General features: G+C 43.8%; 1 protein-coding gene across 3 annotated transcripts; it reads left to right on the top strand.

Annotated features, from left to right (window-relative positions):
- Positions 1–191: 191 nt before the first annotated feature.
- LOC119173752 (dnaJ homolog subfamily B member 9-like) lies at positions 192–13,680 on the top strand. Of its 3 annotated transcripts, XM_075883133.1 has the most exons (5): positions 450–834; positions 3,956–4,071; positions 4,482–4,713; positions 5,936–6,367; positions 9,348–13,680. In XM_075883133.1, exons 2-5 carry the CDS (start codon positions 4,033–4,035, stop codon positions 9,416–9,418), a joined length of 774 nt encoding a protein of 257 aa, XP_075739248.1. In that variant the 5' UTR covers positions 450–834; positions 3,956–4,032; the 3' UTR covers positions 9,419–13,680. The 3 variants fall into 3 exon arrangements, with proteins under 3 accessions (XP_075739250.1, XP_075739248.1, XP_075739249.1); XM_075883135.1 differs by lacking the exons at positions 450–834; positions 3,956–4,071 and adding an exon at positions 192–359; XM_075883134.1 differs by lacking the exon at positions 3,956–4,071 and having other exon boundaries at positions 498–834.
- The last annotated feature ends 5,095 nt before the right edge of the window (positions 13,681–18,775 follow it).

Raw genomic sequence — 18,775 nt, 5'->3', positions numbered from 1 at the left:
TTTTATTATTTTTGCTCTAGGCAGTGTACTTTTACAAATTCAGGCAGGGAACACATCACTATCTAGGTATCAGCTGTCCCACTATTTGAGATGCCTGTTCCGCATTTTACTGCGACAGAAAAAACTAAGTCCGTTTATACAAAATTATAACTTCATCGTTAAGATTGTCATGCCAACCGTAAAAAAAAAAAAAAAAAAACCTTATCCTTGCTAGTTCGAAAACGTCATCGCCAAAGATATCGCCAGGCAAATACCGAAAAACAAATGTAGTGGGCGCGTGTGCCATTTTCGAGTATTTCGGTGAATTCTCCTCCCTGTGTCCGGCAACTTATTGTCGAGACGAGAGCTCCGAAGTCTCGGTAAGCTGATGCCAAAAGCGTTGATGTGGCGCCAAACTTTCAGCTGCGAGTGACCGAGTCCGCAGCTTCGGCAGTTTTGGTCGTAACGATCCGCACGCGAGCGTCGCAGCATTTGCGCGCCTGTAGCAACCGGTAGCAACCAGTCGCACTCGGACGTTGTCGGCAACTGGACTAAAGAGACGTGGACCATCGAGCGATTTCTGGCGTTTTGGTTTGCTACGCCAGGAGTCGCCGGCCTATATTTCGCCCTTCTCCTCGCCGCTTTCTCTCGACCGAAGCGTAGGGCCAATGGGAAAAGACTTCGTGTACCTACGAAGGTCTCCTTAGCAGCGCGGATATCACCTGTACACCGCGACTCGTTTGGCATTCCTGTCCTAGTCGTTCGTGCCGGGAATACCTGCGCGTACCTGATACGTTTAGCATTCAGCGATTGTCGCTGTGATTGTCCCCGGACTGTTTTGATCGTACTGTCAAGGTGAGACCGACTCGCGCTTCGTTTGAATGCGCGCATCCCGTTTTATTCAACTGTTCTCTGTCGCGCGCGGCGCTTTCGTGGTTCTTTTTGAAGCCGCCGTTTGGTGGGTTGCCCGAAAAAAGCTCCGCTTCCGTGCTGTGTACTTGCTCGGACCTGTCAGTAACACATCAGCCTTGTGATGTTTCCTGCTTACGTTTTTTGTTGGGTAGCGGAACACATTGCCAGTACATAGGCGCCGTACGTGTTGTAACTTGATCCGCGTACAGGAGTATGTACGCAGGATGAGGCAATTCAAGATCAAGACTGTTGCTTTTCTTATCAGGGACGGTGGCTTATTTGCGTGTTCTTTGTCAGCTAGCATTGGGAACGCGAATGCGGGCATCCAGTGGCCGTGAGCTTTGATGTCGTAAACGCACTTTCAAATTTCTCACCTGTAGCGTCAGTTGTGACCTATTCGCGGTCTCGCAAGTAGTACGTGGCGTAAGCAGTGCGAGTTAATTACTCCGAAAATCATGAAACCCAGCTTGAACAAACCAGTGTATGCCGTTATATAAATTAAACGGAAAATGAAATCGCTAGTCGTGTAGTCAAATTACAGTGCGACTGCTTATGTCTAGATATTTTCCTATTTAAACGAAGAGGCTTGTGTCACGAAGAGTGATTTTAAAGGCTAATACTTCTTCTGCAGGGGGCTTGCTATTTCTTTACAGCTTTTCAGTAACGTTTAAAAAGAGAGTACCAGAAAATACTCAAAATAAAACCTGTCGTAAACTTTATCAAGGGATGAGCTGTTCATTGCCTTATGTCTAGTGTGAGCGCGGTGTACATGTTGTTGCAAAAGGAGTGTGGTAATTCAGCTGAAGCACGTTAGACATGAGGCTGCTATCTTTAATGTTAATGACAATTAAGCTTTGTTGTAACAAATTACGCTTTGTTGTAACAAAAAATAGCTGCCAATATGACTTCTAAAGAAATTACTTTTCATTTTCCATCACGATTTGTTGTTTCAGCCAGAGTGCAGCACAGTTTTTAGTTCTCTATGCAAGTGCGTAATAAACTACTTGAATGAATTTTGTATTTACTTGCAGTGCCAGCTTCTCCTACTAGCGCATCATTTTGACTCTAATGGCGATTGCACATTTCAATTTTTTTATTTCAAATTTTATGATAGCTTAGTGTACAGATTTTCCCTTTTGAGGTTACTTAAATTGATCCCCCCCCCCCCCAGAAATGCTATAATGTGTTGCTGGTTCTCGGACAAAAAATCGTTTCAAGATGTAGAAAAATACTTTCACATTGAGGCAAAAAAACCTTTATTGAGATTTTCAGACCATAGTGGAGATCATGGAGAGCTGATAGATAGATACGTATTAGTCCAATTCTGACCAAGCTTTGTTTTGACCGAGCTTCCGGGCCCGACCCATTAAATCTTGCGTCAGCACGGACACTTGTGGGCACAACCTGTTGGGAGCTATAAATAGGTCATCTCGCAGAAAAGTGGACCAGGCCTCCTTGATATAGGAAAGTGCGTCCGGCTTGTGCGGACGGCTGCTCATTGGCTCTACGCTTCGTGCTGGCTAGCTAAACATTAAGAAAAGAAAAAATGTTTCGTTTTGCCATGAAAACTTTGTTTTCACACAGCACAAGTAATTTTAAGGTGAATAAATGGTTAGTGTACCAGTCACCTAGATGCAGTATTATATGGTCTATGTACTGTGTATGTACCATTTAGTTCATCTATTTTTTATTGCTTTTTTTAAAATTGACTGTTTTTCCAACTGCACAGGAATAAATGTTCTATTATGTCTCGTATATGTCTCAAAAAATGTTCATGTTTGTTGGCAGCGAATCTGCCTTTAAGCAATGTAAGTTAGATATAGCAACTATACATAGTACATCCATGCATCGTTTTATGCATTAATTAGAGTGCAGTGCCTTCAGTGTGAATTAGAAGTGCCATGCTGCACATTAACAATACATTGCATCTATCCAGTCTTAGGCTTATTAACGTTGACAAGCCCAGTGCAGAAGAGACACTAGAAAATAAAGATGTGAAATACGATAATTTAATAATCGACATTACATATGGTAGTCAGCTTTCTGCTGGGGCTCTGTTTCTAGCAGAAATATTTATCCCCAAACCTGAGGATATGCAAAATGTTCAGATTTTACAGTCTCACCTAAAAGATGCCCGCACCCAGAGGTGCTTCCAGTAATTTTCTTTCATTGGAGGAGTGGTTTCAACCACCTTTATATATGTTTCCTAAAATACAAAGTGACGCGTACTGTCAAGGAAGAAAATTGAGGACGGAACAGAAAGGGCGTCACTCACAACTGACTTTGTTCTCGGGAAATGAGGGAAATGTATAACCGTAGCAACCATGCGCGCACACATCGTCTCACATTCTGGTAAAAAAATGACCGATAAGATTGACAACAACAAAAAGTAATGATGACAAAAAAAGCTGCCAAATGAAAAAATATTTCAAGAAATTGAATTTATCGCCATGCAAAGCAACAGTTGTATTCGCAAGACACTTATCTTTCTTCTTTTTAATGTACTAGTATGCTTTCGTATTTTCACGGGCCAAGGTATCGTTACTCTTTATAAGAACGTGTTCCAAAGCTGCGGGCGAAATTTTGAAAATTGGAGAGGTAGGTTTGAACTCAAAAGCATCTCCTTGCTACCCCAGTGTCTGCATTGTACGGTTAAAATCGTTCTATTCTTAGGCACTAATCTGCGAGTAGGATTTCATCACTGGTTAAACTAGGTGGCATGTGTCCTTTGATTTCAATTTTATACTTGGAACTCGACAGATGGTAGCTGAGGCAAGCAACCAATACAATGTTTGGGTCACAATGTGTTCTACTTAAAATACGGATATATAATGTTGCACTCAAGTAGTTCATGTATTTTTATTACATTTCTTTCTCACTTCTGTATTCTAGCAGTCAAAATGAAGGAACGTTCTCCCAACTCCCATATATTTTGTGAACCCCGCTGGGATTGGAGCAGTTAAAAAGATTGATTACTTTTTCTGTCATCTGCATAGGCGTTTGCAAGGTTCTCTTTTAGGACGAGAAAAAGGGCAAGTTAACCCTCTCCCTTTTTCCTTTGTAGTCCCACTCTGATAGAAAAGGAGCTGCAGTCAATGGGCGAGAATGAAAATGAAGCGATGACGTGCTTTTAATAAAGCCATGCCATTGGTACCCGGCTTTACAAGGCAAAGGTGGGAGGTAGACAGTTCTTTGAATACATAAGGGTTTTGTAGTCACCATTACTGTAAAAAAACATGTGTAGCTATAACCCTGCACAATAAAAATGATGTGAATAGTGCAACTATGAAAGATATTGGAGATAATTTCTGCTCCCCTTGGATGAGTACAGTTAAGTGCCCCTCCCCTGCTTTGCATGACGTTCTCAGCCAGACGTCGATCTTGCGTACCTTATTTTGATGGGGTAGAGCAAAGATATGCTTGTGCACTTTGTTTTGGGCGTGAATTAAACAGTGGCAACTACACACAATTTGCCCACTGGGTTGGTTAGCCACGTTAAACTAGACAATTATGCTGTAAATAAAGGGGTGGGAAACCAAAAAAGTAGGATTTTAATGATGGCATTGCTTTTCTCGATGACGTTCTTGCAGGTTCACTCCGCAAGTACCATGAAGTGGTGGCCAGTGTTTGTTTTGGTGTGGGCAGTGGTCTTGATGGCAGTGACGGCGGCTGAGGAGGAAGACTACTACAAGTTGTTGGGCGTCAAACGCACGGCCTCTGATCGGGAGATTAAGAAGGCGTTCCGCAAGCTAGCCCTCAAGTACCACCCAGACAAGAACAAGGAGCCCGACGCCGAAGAGAAGTTCAAGAATATCGCGCAAGGCAAGTAGTCTGCGCGCATGACTCTGTATTTCATTCACTTACGTTTGCAGTACTTGTAGAGTTGATCAAATTGGGAGAATGTTCATATTCATAATGTCTTTGGCGAAATTGCATTAGGTGGAAGTTTTGTTACACTAGAATTTGGATGCTCTTTTGATACCCGTAAGACTGTACAAACTTCCGAGCTGCTGCAAAGCCTCTCCGATGCATAGAAGTAGAGTTGGAGTAACCATAGTGAGTTCGTAAGGTGGCAGTTGAGATTGTGGTTTCCTGGCATTCTCTGATACTCATTTGCGTAAAAATTGAATCGAAATGGACTTCATGGTTTCTGTCTGCCTTCTCTGATGATGCAGCATCCTATGCCCAACTTGTATAAATCTCCTGTACAGCTCTGCCAGGAATACAGCAGAGCCACTTTCATACTGTTCTGCATGTGTCGGTCTTCATATTTTGCATGAATATTTCACTCAGCCAAAAAGTTGAAAGGGGTCACAAACCATTTTCCCAATTAACCATCAAATGACCCTAGTCCTAATTGAGTTTATTGCCTCACGAATTGATTACTTCAAAAGTTTCTTAAATCTCTTAAGAGTTACATGGATTTGATGTGTACTTCAAGTACTTTCTCTTTTCTCTTCTCCCAATGAGCACACTGGAAGCTAAGCTGGGAGAGATGGCATGGCCAAAATAAGTGGCGTTAGTGCATATTATAACCTTGAGCACACATGATTAAACTTAATTGCTCTCTCTGATTGTGATTCTTCTGTGCGAGTGTGACTCACTGTGTAGCGTTGGCACACTATGGAACACTGCACCAGCGGTACCCCATGGCGGTCCCTTAGACAGTAGGTACTCCATGGCAAGAAGCGCATCTGATCCAAATGCCACTTTTTCGGCTGGCTAATAGCACGCTGCACACTGTATGTTGTCAAACAGTAGGCACTGGCAGCTCTGATAGGAGTGACGACGGGCCTCTGTATAAAAAGAGGGCACATGAGAAAATGGCACCCTCACATTCAACTCGTATGCTTTCTTTGCTTCGTACAACTGCAGAATTTGCGCAGATGTTCATAGCAGTGTCCACTATTTCCAGAAAGTGTTTTCTCGTCAAGCTTAAGAGCAGTTAAATCTCATGTACGAGGTTTCCTAGGAAGTAAAGATATTGAAGCTCCTTTGAAGCTTGTGTTTGATCTTTCTTTCTGTTTCTCATTTGCCCCGACAGCTTACGAGGTCTTGTCGGATGCCGAGAAGCGCAAGAAGTATGATCAGTTTGGCAGCTCCGCCTTCAAGCAAGGTGGAGAAGGGGCCAACACGCAGTTCCACGACTTTGACATGCACGACTTCTTCCGTCACTTCGACGACGCCTTCAACTTCCACCAGCAGCAGCATGGCAGGGCGCACTTCCACGGCCATCCCGGCTTTGGCCAACAGAAGCCGCACCAGCACCATCACCATGGGGGCCCACGCTCCTTCTTCGGGAATGCGTTCAACATGGAGGACCTCTTTTCCGACTTCGACGACGAGCGTGACAACTGGATGGGTGGCGGCGAGCCCTTCGGGGAAGTCTTCGGTGGCGGTGACTCCTTCGCGAGTTCGCACTTTGCGCGCCATGCACAGAATCACCATTCCAACATGTTCCACCAACGGAGTGGTGGTAAGTGCTCACTCAATTCGTAGTGCCCATTTCATCAGGTTGTGTGTTGCAAAACAGAGTTCAGACAACCATATGTTTTATATGCATATGTGGTGTGCTTAATGAGCAACCCAGCCATAACTGGGTTGATTGTTGGTACATAGTTATGAACGGCGCATAAAAAACACACCGAACACAGATGGAAAAAATCACGCCTACACAGGCGCCGAACTTGCAACTAATTTTTATTCACGTCGACTCACACATGCGGGCACGTGGTCCAAAAAACATGCGAAACAGCATGAAAGGTTTGTCATAAATTCCTGTTCAAATATGATATCTCCTTTTGTTGCAAGTGGACTGATGGAACGCTGTTACATGAGTTAGTGTTGGAAATGTGCAAAGCCTCTATTATTTCCCGAGTTGTCTGATCCTTAATCCTGGGGATAATGCTAGTTTTTTAAAATTGAGGGACGCACCCACACTCCCTGCAGTGCGCGCCTACAGGTGATAGGGCATCAGTGCGAACATTGGCCTCGTGTTCCCTCAATCTCAGACTGACACACCTACTAATCGTCCTATATATATAGCGTCGCAAGAAAAAGGAAACCCGTACACAACCCCTGTGGCGCAGTAAACTGCTTTTGAACGATGCCCAGCTGTCAGTGCTACTGATTGGCGGTGCATGGAAGTGGCCTTTGCCTTGCTGTGGGTGTAGTAAGGCTAATGAGGATGATGTTATGGGTAGTCACGTGAAAGGTTGCGCTAGAGTGACAAAAATAGCATGGCTGATTGCCAGGAGTGGCAAGAGCCCAAATGTAAAGAACTAATGTGAATCTTTTGCATGGCCTCCAAGATTACGACTCTTACTCGTCCATGTGCTCTGTGCCACAGGCAAGCGAAATGCATTGTTATTGCAGGTTTTTTTTTATTCAGTTTTATTCATTCAAAATATAAAGTTTGCAGTCCAAAGTATGCAGACGAGGGTCCCAAAGTCGGGTGACTGCAGTGGGACCCTCGGTTTACAATAATACAGCATGTAATATTACACAGCGTAAGTGGAAGTGAACAGTGGAAGTACCAGAAAACTATAAAAATTAAGCAAATTTGTTCTACAATATTTGGAGTCATCTTTTCTGCACTGCTTTTCATTTTCTGGGAATACCATAGATGTGTCGGTTTGATCATGGAGGCGTTGTCATTTTTCAAATTTATGGTAGTACGCATTCTGTGGGGCAGTCCTCTCGCGTGACAGCTTATTTTTGCAGAAGTAAAGCATGTTGGCAACTGGGGTCTTTAGGAAAGGATACTTGGCCCGTTTTTTTGGTCACAATTCGGGTGTTAGTGCGACAGAGAAGGTGGTAAATGTGGCCATAAATCACATATTGAATTAATTAAGCTGATGCATACATGGCATGCTAGGTTTTATAGTTTGTGTAACTTGCTGCCTGAGCATTAAAAGCCCTATTATGAGTGAAAAGTGCAGAAAATGTGAGCTGCTTTTATGCGCTAGCAGGATAAGTAAATAAAGTTATGAAGCATTAAAAAATATTGAGAAATGAAAAGCTGACCAAATGCTTCTGCAGGATTCAAACATGGGATCTGTATTGCTGAAGCACAGTACAGTAATTATTAAGGTATTATTATTAACAGAGCTAAAACAAGGCGGAGAAAGAATGATTACACAACACAAGCGCTGACGAACAACTGTGTGCAAGTTTATTACACCAGGAAATATACAGATGAAAGACGAAACAAAATTAAAGCCATCACATGCACATAAAGATGAAGTTAATGAAATGAAGATGAATTAAGGTAATGAAAACTTCACAAAGAATGATTGTGCTTAACTCATCAACATTAACGTTGTGTTACATTCAGGCTGTTCTTGGTGAAGGTATGTTACTGTTCTATAGAACTATCTCAATCAAACTTGGGGTTGATACCATGACTGTCATTGCTTCGAATTCTATGGCGTCAGATGCCACACTGCTTCATTCATTCATCTCGCAGACCATGCCGCATTCCTGCTAGGTCTCTGTTGGCACGAGTTGTTGAAAAATGGCTGTATTTTGTAGTTTGACAGGACACGTTTGATGGCTGGAGGGTTCAAACGGTCTGCAGGCACTTTTTTTGTTCTCTCTGAGCTTGGCAGTCAGAAAACTTTGTTGGCGCAGCCTCTTTAGCCAAAGATGCCTTTCGTGATGTTCTCACAAGAACGCGTTCTTTATAGACAGCTTCCCATGGCTTTGTTGCATACCTTGGCTCGAGGAGCTTTGCGCAGACGTAATCTGTAAGCTGCAGTACGTGGTCCTTGCGCGAAACCACATGGTGCCATACCTTGAAGCGGTCCACTCCTCGCGGTGCAGCAAAAAGTGACACTTTTTCAAAGCAGGTCTTTTCGCCAGATTGGCACCGTAGCACAGAATACTTCTTCCCTATTTCACGGCTTGCTCATAGGAATAGGATAGCCTATCATTGCACAAAGAGAATAACAACGAAAATGAAAGGACGCGCCAACTGATCTGGCTAGAAAGCGTCCACTTGCCACTATTGCGCGACATGAGTCGAAGCAATTGTTTCATTGTATGCCAGGTTATGGACTGCTTTTTTTTTTCCCTGTAAGTAAATCGTGTGCCTATTGGTGGTTTCAACTGGCTGTGGCACTAAAGAACATTTAACAGCTGATGCTGTGTGAATGTAGGTGTAGGCACACATAGTCGTCCAGTCCCGGCTGTCGGGCACGCAGGCTCTCAGCCACGTTACTACTCCTGCCACCTGGCCGCATCAAGGAGCGGAGGAACCAAAGTTCGACGCAGCATGTGCGTGGCGGAAACGCTCCGTGATCCCACCTGTATTTCTAACGCCGTGATCAGGCTATATTGGAAGGGCCAATAACTGTTTACTGTAGCGTGAAACAGTTCATTTGGTTGAAGATTTCGGAGTGATATTTTTACTAGTACAAATTCTACTATATTTCTCTGCCTTTTCTTGTGTTTAGGGCAAGGCCACTGCAAGACTGTCACGCAGAGAGTTGGCAACATGGTGACAACGTACACCCAGTGCTCATAAGAACCAAAGAAGCTTCGTGAGTGCGTCTCCTGATGCTGAGCAAAACCCAGGACTGTAAACTTCAAGGTGCCCACGGCATGTGCTCGCAGAAAGCATGCCAACTGGAACGCCTTACTCTGATCTGTGATGTTTGGCCTGCAGTTTTCTACCGACTGCTGCTATCTAGCTATGGATTTGTTTTGTTGTTTTTTATTTTGTACATACCGAAGTCTATTTTCAGAATATTTTTTTTCCTTTAAGTAAATCGTGTGCGTAATGGTGGCTCTGACTAGGTATGGCGCTGAAGAAATTTTAACAGCTTAAGCTGTGTGAATGTAGGCACGCATAGTTGACCGGTGCCGCTATATTGTTCTTAGCACACAGAGTATTACAGAGCCTTTCTGTACTTGGATAATTCAGCCATTGTGAGTAAGAAATAACTTAGTGTGGCTCTTGGCTGATCGCCAAAAGTGGTGATGTTTCACCATGCACGTTGTGTATGTATTTGTAGAGCCAGCAGAATTGCTGCCTACGTTGTACGCCAGGTTATCTGTTTCAAGAGATATTGAAGATTGCTTGTGGTAGATAATGCAACTCTCACATTACCTTGTCTATTTGAACAGGTGGATGCTAGTGAAGATGCATATTGTTGGATGATGGCAGTTAATGTACTTCCACACATTATTATGTCAATTCTTTGCCTTATATTGTTGTAGGGCCCTATTACGTAATCTGAATCCAAGCAGTAATAGAGAGCTTGCAAGTATTGCCTGGAACATAGATGTTTTTTTTTTTTTTACCATGCATTTTGAAGACATTATTTATTATAACCGATGATTCGTGCATAATTTCTATGTCGTGGACGGTAATTTCTGTACTGCTTGGCTGTTGCACTACTAATAGTACCTGTGTGTGATTTAATTAGAAAGATAATTTGTAAGCTGAGGTAACTGGCAGATATCACAGTGCTATTAAATATCCATGCAGTGTCTGTTTCTTCAAGTAATCCAGGCAATGTAAGACTGTTGCATTATCTAACGCAGTGGAAGTTTAAGTCTGTTTTCATTAGATAGACTACGTAATTTGAGCACTAAGGAAGAGTGTTAGCTAGTAGTCCTTGCGGCAATGACATGTTGCTAAATAATCGGTCGTAGACTGGAAAGTACTTTGGAGAGTCTAATGGTAGGTTTGTTGGGCAGCCAAGGTGCAAGCAAGAAGGGTTTTGGTTTGAAATTTCGGAAAGTGCTGGAAAGATAAATTTAATACTTATGTAGGTCTTATGAATGTCTTACTACAGGCAGGTCTGTTGTAGACTTGCTATGGAGATGTTGTAGATGTGCACTTTGATTTATGTTTGACGCATTATAACACATTATTGGGACAAGATTGAGATGGTTGTATGCTGATGATGCTAGGTTGATGTAATTTAGCAAAAAAACTGAAGGATAAGTTTGGCCCTGTCAGATGGCCTATCTAATGAGTTTGACATCTGGGTAATGCCGTCAATTTCTTCTAGATTTTTCTGGAAACTGCAGTGCTAGTATGAAATGGTTGTGCTTTTTAAACATAGTTGGGGTATACACCAATCGTTGAGATTCAAAGGTGTTGAGCTGGCACCGTTTTAACGTCATTGTCAAAAAATAATTATTGAGAACTAATGCTTAGCTGAAGCAGCTTGTAATCTCCTGAGGGCGAGTGCTGTGAAACTACAAAGAGTTGGTAATCAATTGACCAAATGTAGGTGATACTGACAGCAGTATCTCAGTTTGGGAAAATTGCAGCCTGCAGGAGTTTTTTTTACTTCTGTGAATTCACATAGCACCTTGAGAGACACTACGATGTCACTTCTGAACATGGCCTATTGTCTAGTATTATCAATCATATGATAATCATTGGCCAGATTTTTCATTGCATCTTATAGTCATGTACAACTTGAGAAGGCAGCGATGTTTCGACCTCAAAGGTGAATACACACTTGTGCGCCACTGAGCGTGCACCCTAGAATGTTGCAAGCGAGATGGTTTGTGAACTCGCTGTCGCAGAATGTCATGGAGTAAAAGGACAGGGCTACCTTTTTGGTCACAGAGCCAACTGGCTGGCACACTTGTCATCAGGTTGGGGCTTTTGTTTTCTGAAGTTAGGTTTGACTACTCAAACCTCAATATAATGAACATAGGTCTAACGAAATATCGGCTATGACGAAACGAAAAATTGTCTTGCAATGAATACAGCATTATAAATAACCTTCATAATGAATTTTCGGATATGACAAACTTATTTTCTTGTGAGATGCATTGTTGTTATAACGAGGTCCGAGTGTGATGTTATGTGCAGCACTGTGCAGCCAACAGGAAGATTTGTAGTTGGACTACTGCATATAATTTGCACATTGGTTCATCGTAACTATGAACCGCATCGCAGTTTTTCTACAGTGCCACTTCGTGTAGTAGCCACACTATATATGCTGGAGAGACAATTGTGCCTGTTGAAGGCTCTTGCACGCTCGGTGCTCGGTGAGGTGTGTTGTGTTATTCTTAGATTATTGGGTCGTACTTTCAACGATCCAGTTCAACATTTCCATTCCTTGTTACTGTGTCAATAGTTTAGCTCTCATTCAGGCGCCGCTGTTGTGGGTGGCTTTGCTACACAGCACTGGTGATAACATAAAAATAAAAAGTAACAACAAAACAAAATAAGTTAGATAAACAATTACACTCAAACCTTTATATAATGAACCCAGATATAGTGAAATATCGGTTATAACAAAATAAATGAATAGTCTTACAATTGTATTAGGAATGAACCTTTATAACAAATCTTCACATATAACAAACATATTTTCATCTACGATGCAGCTTCATTATAGTGAGGTTAGAGTGTATACTTGGTTTTAGTTTCCCACGTTCTATTAACTTTTTTATTGATGGGAAATTATTATTATGCAAGTCTTTTGCTCGCCCTTATATGTAGTTTGTTAAATGCACGTGTAGTTTGTTTTTATTTTGCCCAAATTTATCTACTCGCAAATACAAGTTTTGGAGTATTTATTTATTTACACCAAATGGCCTTTAAATGCTCTTTGTCATCATGGGGTTGAGTGAAGCACTATGTGTATTGAGACACTTCTGTGTTGGTTTTAAGTTTTCCGTGTGTTTAGCAAGTGTCACGCACCCCGCTACAGCTCTGTATATTTACCATTCGTTGTAAATATTTGTACATAGCCTTAGGTTTTTAAAAAACTGTTTGAAGTGTACAGTAGCCTCGTTAGCCCAAAAAATATTGAACCATGTTTTGATGCTGTAGGCTGCTGTGTTACTAGCCCAAAAGATAGTTTTTTTTTTTCTTAAAGGAATGAAGGCTTTTGCAACTACTGTCTGTTATACATACTTTTGTTGCGTATTTAAGTGGCTTAGTTAAAGGTACAGACAACATTGTGGGCTCTTCAACTGCTAGTGTTATGGAGATGTTGTCGAGGTTCATTGGCTTTTGTGATGGACTGCAGCATGTGTTGTACTGGCACATAGCAGGTCAACCTTATCAACAATGCTCCATTCAATTGGTGGCAGTATTTAGAGTGAACCAAGCAACCAGCGTGCTATGATGAAAGTAAACAAAGTAGTCAGCCTGTAACAATGAATTTCATGCAATCAAAACTACGTTTGCAGCCCTTCATCTCATCTATGTTTCATTCACTTCTGAAAGATAAGGCACTAGTCATGCTCATGACAGTATAGCTGTTAGCGTCAATGAAATAAGCCGGTCAAGTCCAAAGTTCAGATAGTCTTGACATTTTAGGTCACCATCCAAAATTTTCGAAATGCTGCTACTTTTGTGCAGTTACCGAGGTCGCATGAGTGAGGCATTGTTGTTCTGAGGGTGACCTGTGTTCAGGCAAGAACAGTACGGAACCTTGTCCTGTAATCAGTAGTGTAGATGAATATATTGCATCATTGGGAGACGTGCTTATATGCCAAAGTAAGTTATCAGTTTGGACAATCTTGAAGTGCACTTTTCGATGCCCAAGAAATCATTCTGCCGCAGTGTACAGCTTCAAGTTGGGGTTTTTGAACAATTCACAAATTGGTAGTTGAGCAACACAGAGCTTCTGAAAGCAGTGATTTTAGTACTTTGTAGTGAGCTTAAATGTTGTATTGCGGTGTTTCTAGAGTATGTTGTGCTTTGGATTGTAAAAAAAAAAATTTGCTACCGTCTGGTCGATCAATACTGTTGGCATCTGCTGTTGAGATAGGAATGGCAGCAATAAAATTATTGTGGTTCGTTAATTTGTTCGTCTGAGGTGTATGGTATGATGATTGGTGCTACAGTGCAGGTGCCTAGTGAGCAACTCGCTCATCACACTTAGTTTCATTTGAGTATCCAGAAATATCACTCTTTTTCTATTGTTTGAAACAGCATGGTATTAGTCAAAATGTGTGTGCATTCATCGAGCCCGTAACTTTCAGTGTTCTACATCACCTGTTTCTATTTGTACATTTAGCTTACTGACACAGCTTTCTGTAAACTCGGCCATATGAGAAAATGAAAGTGGTTTCTTTCTTATAGCATATGCATCATGGCACTCACGGATCTAATAATGCTGGCAAGCAGGTTGATGATATGCTTTATAGTTTAGAAGGGCCTCATTGGGTTTAGTACTGAAAACAAATGCAGTGCATAGATTGATGGAGTGGCCGTTTGTTTTTACAATGTACCGCTGTGTGGGCTGAAAACAGCTGAACTTGCGGATTTAAAGAGAAGGCGGTACTCTCTCTCTGAGGGAGCTACATTTTCAGCAAGATTCAAGCTGACACATACAAAGGCTTTATGCAATCCATGCTACTTGATACGTCGAAGATCGTTGCACATGACATGGGTCAATCATCTAATGCAGTGTGCTTTTGAAAAGCAGTGTGTAGAAGGAAAAGGATAATAGAAAGGAGGAATGCAGAACTTGTGCTCTTGTACATCACATGAAGGTGACAGGGTCTCTCTTCTTGATTGTGGGAGAACGTAGGCAAAAAGCACCACCGCAATCTTTCCAGTTTAGGCAAGAGGGCTGGCAGTTAGGACTGAAGCTCGCAGAAGCAGAAAACTGCTCAGTCTTGATTTGTGGGGTTTAACGTCCCAAAACCACCATTTGATTGTGAGAGACGCCGTAGTGGAGGGCTCCGGAAATTTTGTCCACCTGGGGTTCTTTAACGTGCACCCAGATCTGAGTACACGGGCCTACAACATTTCCGCCTCCATCGGAAATGCAGCCGCCGCAGCCGGGAATCGAACCCGCGATTTGCGGGTCAGCAGCCGAGTACCTTAGCCACTAGACCACCGCAGCGGGGCACTGCTCAGTCTTTTCTTTCTCCTTAAACAGAGAATGAACCCGACAGAAACGTTTCCTCACAACTTGCAATATCTGGTGTGTAATGAAAATTAGCAATATGGGGCTTTGAAGGACTGTTTCATTCGTAATGTGGTTTGATGCGCAAGCAGGCCTGTTTGTTCTAAATTTGAAGTTGAATTTTTGAAATTTGGTATGCCACATCGAACTTTATTTTCACTTTTCTTTTGTTGTGCTAAAAAACAATGTAGTAACTGTGAAGTTAGAGATTTCCCATAGCCATAAACATGGCTCTTGTTCTTTGATTACAACTTAGAGTATCCTGTCAGCCCCTGCCCTTCTAAGTTGACTTACCTTCTCAGACCAAGAATCTTAAGCAAATGGAAGACAACCATGCAGACTTCTGTTTTTTGCTTGTTTCGATGATTAACAAAACACCTTTATATTCTACCTAAAGTAGTTAATTAGATTGTTTGGTCTCAATTATAAATCGCTAAAACAAGAAAAGTTTTGCAGCATATGGTATACGTGCAGCGAGTATCTCTGTGCTGAAGCGTACTAGGTGCTTTATCAAAAATACGATATAACACCTGGGGTTTTATGTTCAAAAACCACGACATGACCATGAGAGATGTTGTTGTGGAGGGCTCCGGAAATATCGACCATCTAGTATTCTTTAACATGCACCAACATCGCACAGTACACGGGCCTCTACCTTTTCGGGTCCATCAAAATGCGACCACCGCAGCCATGATCGAACTCACCGTCTTCAGGTCTAAGCAGCCAAGCACCTTAATCACTGCTCCGCTGCGGTGGACTTATCAAAAATATAATCTGCATTTAGTGCACAGGTGCATCCAATGTGTTTGTCCGAATAAGCGCTTGAAATTCAAAACTACTCTCGCTAAACACTAGCGCACCCATCGCAGTGGTGTGTGGTGTAGTGGCTAGGGTGATCGACTGCTGACCCAGAGGTCTCGGGATCATATTCTGACCGCGGCGGCTACATTTCGATGGAGGTGAAATGTACTTAGATTTAGGGGCCTGTTAAATAAAAAACACCCAACTGTACAGGTTTTGAGATTTCTCCACTACAGCGTTACTCGTATTCATAGGTCGGCAAAACTTGCGGAGCTCGCTCAGGCTCGCTTGTGAAATGTCTTTTGAGCTTTGGACTCACTCTGACTCAGAATCACCAATGTTTTCCTAAGCTGGACTCACTCGCACTCACACTCACAAAAATTTTCTTCAGCCAGACTTAATCGGACTCAAACTACCCAAAATGTTACTCACACGCGGGCTCACTTCAACTCATGGCTCTATCTGAGGCCGGCTGAGTCGAATCTTGAGTCTGTTTACCTAGAAATAACTTTTTCAATCATAGTGTCAATGTTCTTTAACCCCACTATCTCACGCAAACGGCGCATTTCTTGGCACCTTTTGATGAAGTACCTCCGTGTACGAGTTATGACTAGTTTCAGTAGAGACATTTTTTTTTTCTTTGAAAAAGATAACGTTAATTCATCAGGAACTTATCTGAAAAAGTTGGCAGTGGAGAGGGAAGTCGAGACACTTATCTACGTTATTCACGCTTCTGGTAAACAAATATTTAAATGGTGTATAAATGATACTGCTTTGGAATACATGTGAGTAAACATGAATATATAGGTGAAGTCAGGTAAGGCTGATAGTAATTGTGAAATATAGTTGATAGGACCATGGGTAGGCAGAAAAATATTATTTACTTTATTTCTTATATGTTCGGTGCGCGTCAGCTTTGGGAAAAGAGGGTTCTTGAATGAGTGCAGCACGTTTCTGCGCTGGTGGATTTTTGGGAGGCTGCCGCCACCGCCGGTTTCATGGGTATGCTGTTGCACACTTGAGAGAAATCTCGAAGCGCGTGGCACCTTGATGCGGTGAGCACTCCAACCACGCGCTGTGGTTGGAGCGAAATGGGACCGAAAATTTTGTTCTTTATTTTATTTGCTCCCTTCTCGATTTTGCGCTCACAAACAACGGTCACAACGTCGAAACTCTGTCTGTACAAGTAAGGACAAAACTTGCTTAACGCCCAAACCATTTCGAGGCATTCTTTCTCAGTTACTGAGTAGTTCATTTCTGCTTTCGTGAGTGCACTTCTTGCATATATGCGACGACGTACTCTAGAATACGGGGATTTCGTTGCGCGAGTACTGCTCCCAGGCCAACGCCAGTGGACTTCTACATGGTGACAATTTCGCAGCTCGTGCCTCCGGAACTGCGGCAGTCAGTTTTCCGTCTCTACGGGGTTCGATCGGAGACGCAGAGGGGACTTCTACATGGACGGGCGAGGACTTCTACATGGTGACAATTTCGCAGCTCGTGCCTCCGGAGCTGCGGCAGTCAGTTTTCCGTCTCTACGGGGTTCGGTCGGCGACGCACAGCGGACGGAGAACGGTAGCGGCGTGGTGAGGATGAGCGACGGGGACTGAATAGTCGGTAGTCGGCAGCAGGGTGGTGGTGTAGTTCGGTTGGTGACGGGTCACGTTCCACTGATTGTCGGTCGTATTGACGGGGCAGTTCTCGTTGCGCGTTGTACAGGGCCGGGAAAGAGTAGTCAGAGTACCTCGAAGCTGCAGCCGGGCCCGTTGCGAAGCGCCGGTGACAGAAGTGCGCCACGTGACCTGGAGATCCGCATGCGTAACAGATCGGGCGATTATCAACTGTGCGCTAAGGGTTTCCGTTATAGCGCTGCTGGGTTGCTGGAAATGGCGTCGTTGGTACTCGTACAGGCTGAGGAGTCGGCCCAAGCGGAGGTCGTGGCAGAGTAGCAGCGACAGCAGCATATGTCAATGGCGCGGTGACAGGTGTTGTCTGAGAGACGGACGGCAGTGCCTCAGAGACCTGCGCCTGTATTACTTGCTTGATGGCGGGCGCGAGACGCTCAGATGAGGGTTCCGTTGCCGTTAGATACGACAGGCACGAAAGTTGTCGGGCCACCTCCTCGCGCACATATCGTTTGATTTCCGACATTATTGTGTTGTGGTCTCCACCGATGGGCAATGCCGCGAGAATTTCATTGGTAGCCGCTGGCCGCCGTGTCATGACCTGTTGTTTGTGCAACTCCTCGAAGCTCTGCCAAAGAGTGGCGAGCTCGGACTCGGTGAATGGGCCCTTGGCCAGCAGCATCTGGAAGGCGTCGTAGTCTATCCCCTTCAAGACGTGTTTGGTCTTGTCTGCTTCTATCATTGCAGGGTCAAGGCGCTTGCACAAGTTCAGCACATCCTCGATGTAGCTTGTGAAGCCTTCCCCTTGAAGCTGTGCACGTTCCCGTAGGCGCTGTTCGGCACGAAGCTTGCGTGCCTCGGGGTGACCGAACACATCGGTAATGCGTAGCTTAAAAGCACCCCAAGTGGCCAATTCCGAGTGGTGGTTGTTAAACCAGAGACTCGCAACACCTTTCAGGTAGAAGGGTACGTATTGCAGCTTCGAAAGGTTGTCCCCCTTGTTGCTTGCGCCTACCTTTTCAAATGTCGACAGCCAATCTTCTACGTCTTGCTCATCGGTACCGTCGAAAAAAGGCGGATCGCGCACGCGTAGAGCAGTGGGCATGATGGCCATCGCAGGCTGGGTCGTACCTTGCTGGGTGTTTTCATCAGCCATTTCAGGGATGGCAGGTAGTTTCCTGTTGCGGAGTTTCAGGTTGAGTTACCCCGCACCTCCACCACTCTGAAACGGGGTTTATTGGCGTATGTAGTATACTCGTACAGCAGGTCTATTGATACGGAAAGCGGGCGGTAGCAACCGACACAGGAATCGCAGCGCTCGGGCCACAGCTCGCGCTCGGCTCCTCTCGCTAAAAGCGTGACCCACTGCGGCACATAATCTTCTTCCTCTCTACAACAGCATATTCACGGAGTGAGTGATGATGAGTGGGGCGAAGCGTCCGTCAGTCCGTTCTTGCTTCTGTCCGTCCGTAAGTGTGACTGTCCGTCCGTGCGTCCGTCCGTTCGCGCGTCCATTCGTCTGTACGTACATTCGTGTGTTTATCCGTGCCTCGGTCC

This window comes from Rhipicephalus microplus, unplaced genomic scaffold (assembly GCF_043290135.1).
Source record: "Rhipicephalus microplus isolate Deutch F79 unplaced genomic scaffold, USDA_Rmic scaffold_15, whole genome shotgun sequence".
Lineage (NCBI taxonomy): Eukaryota > Metazoa > Arthropoda > Arachnida > Ixodida > Ixodidae > Rhipicephalus > Rhipicephalus microplus.
Note: the sequence above shows the minus strand (reverse complement) of the source record. Positions and strands in the feature narration are given on the sequence as shown.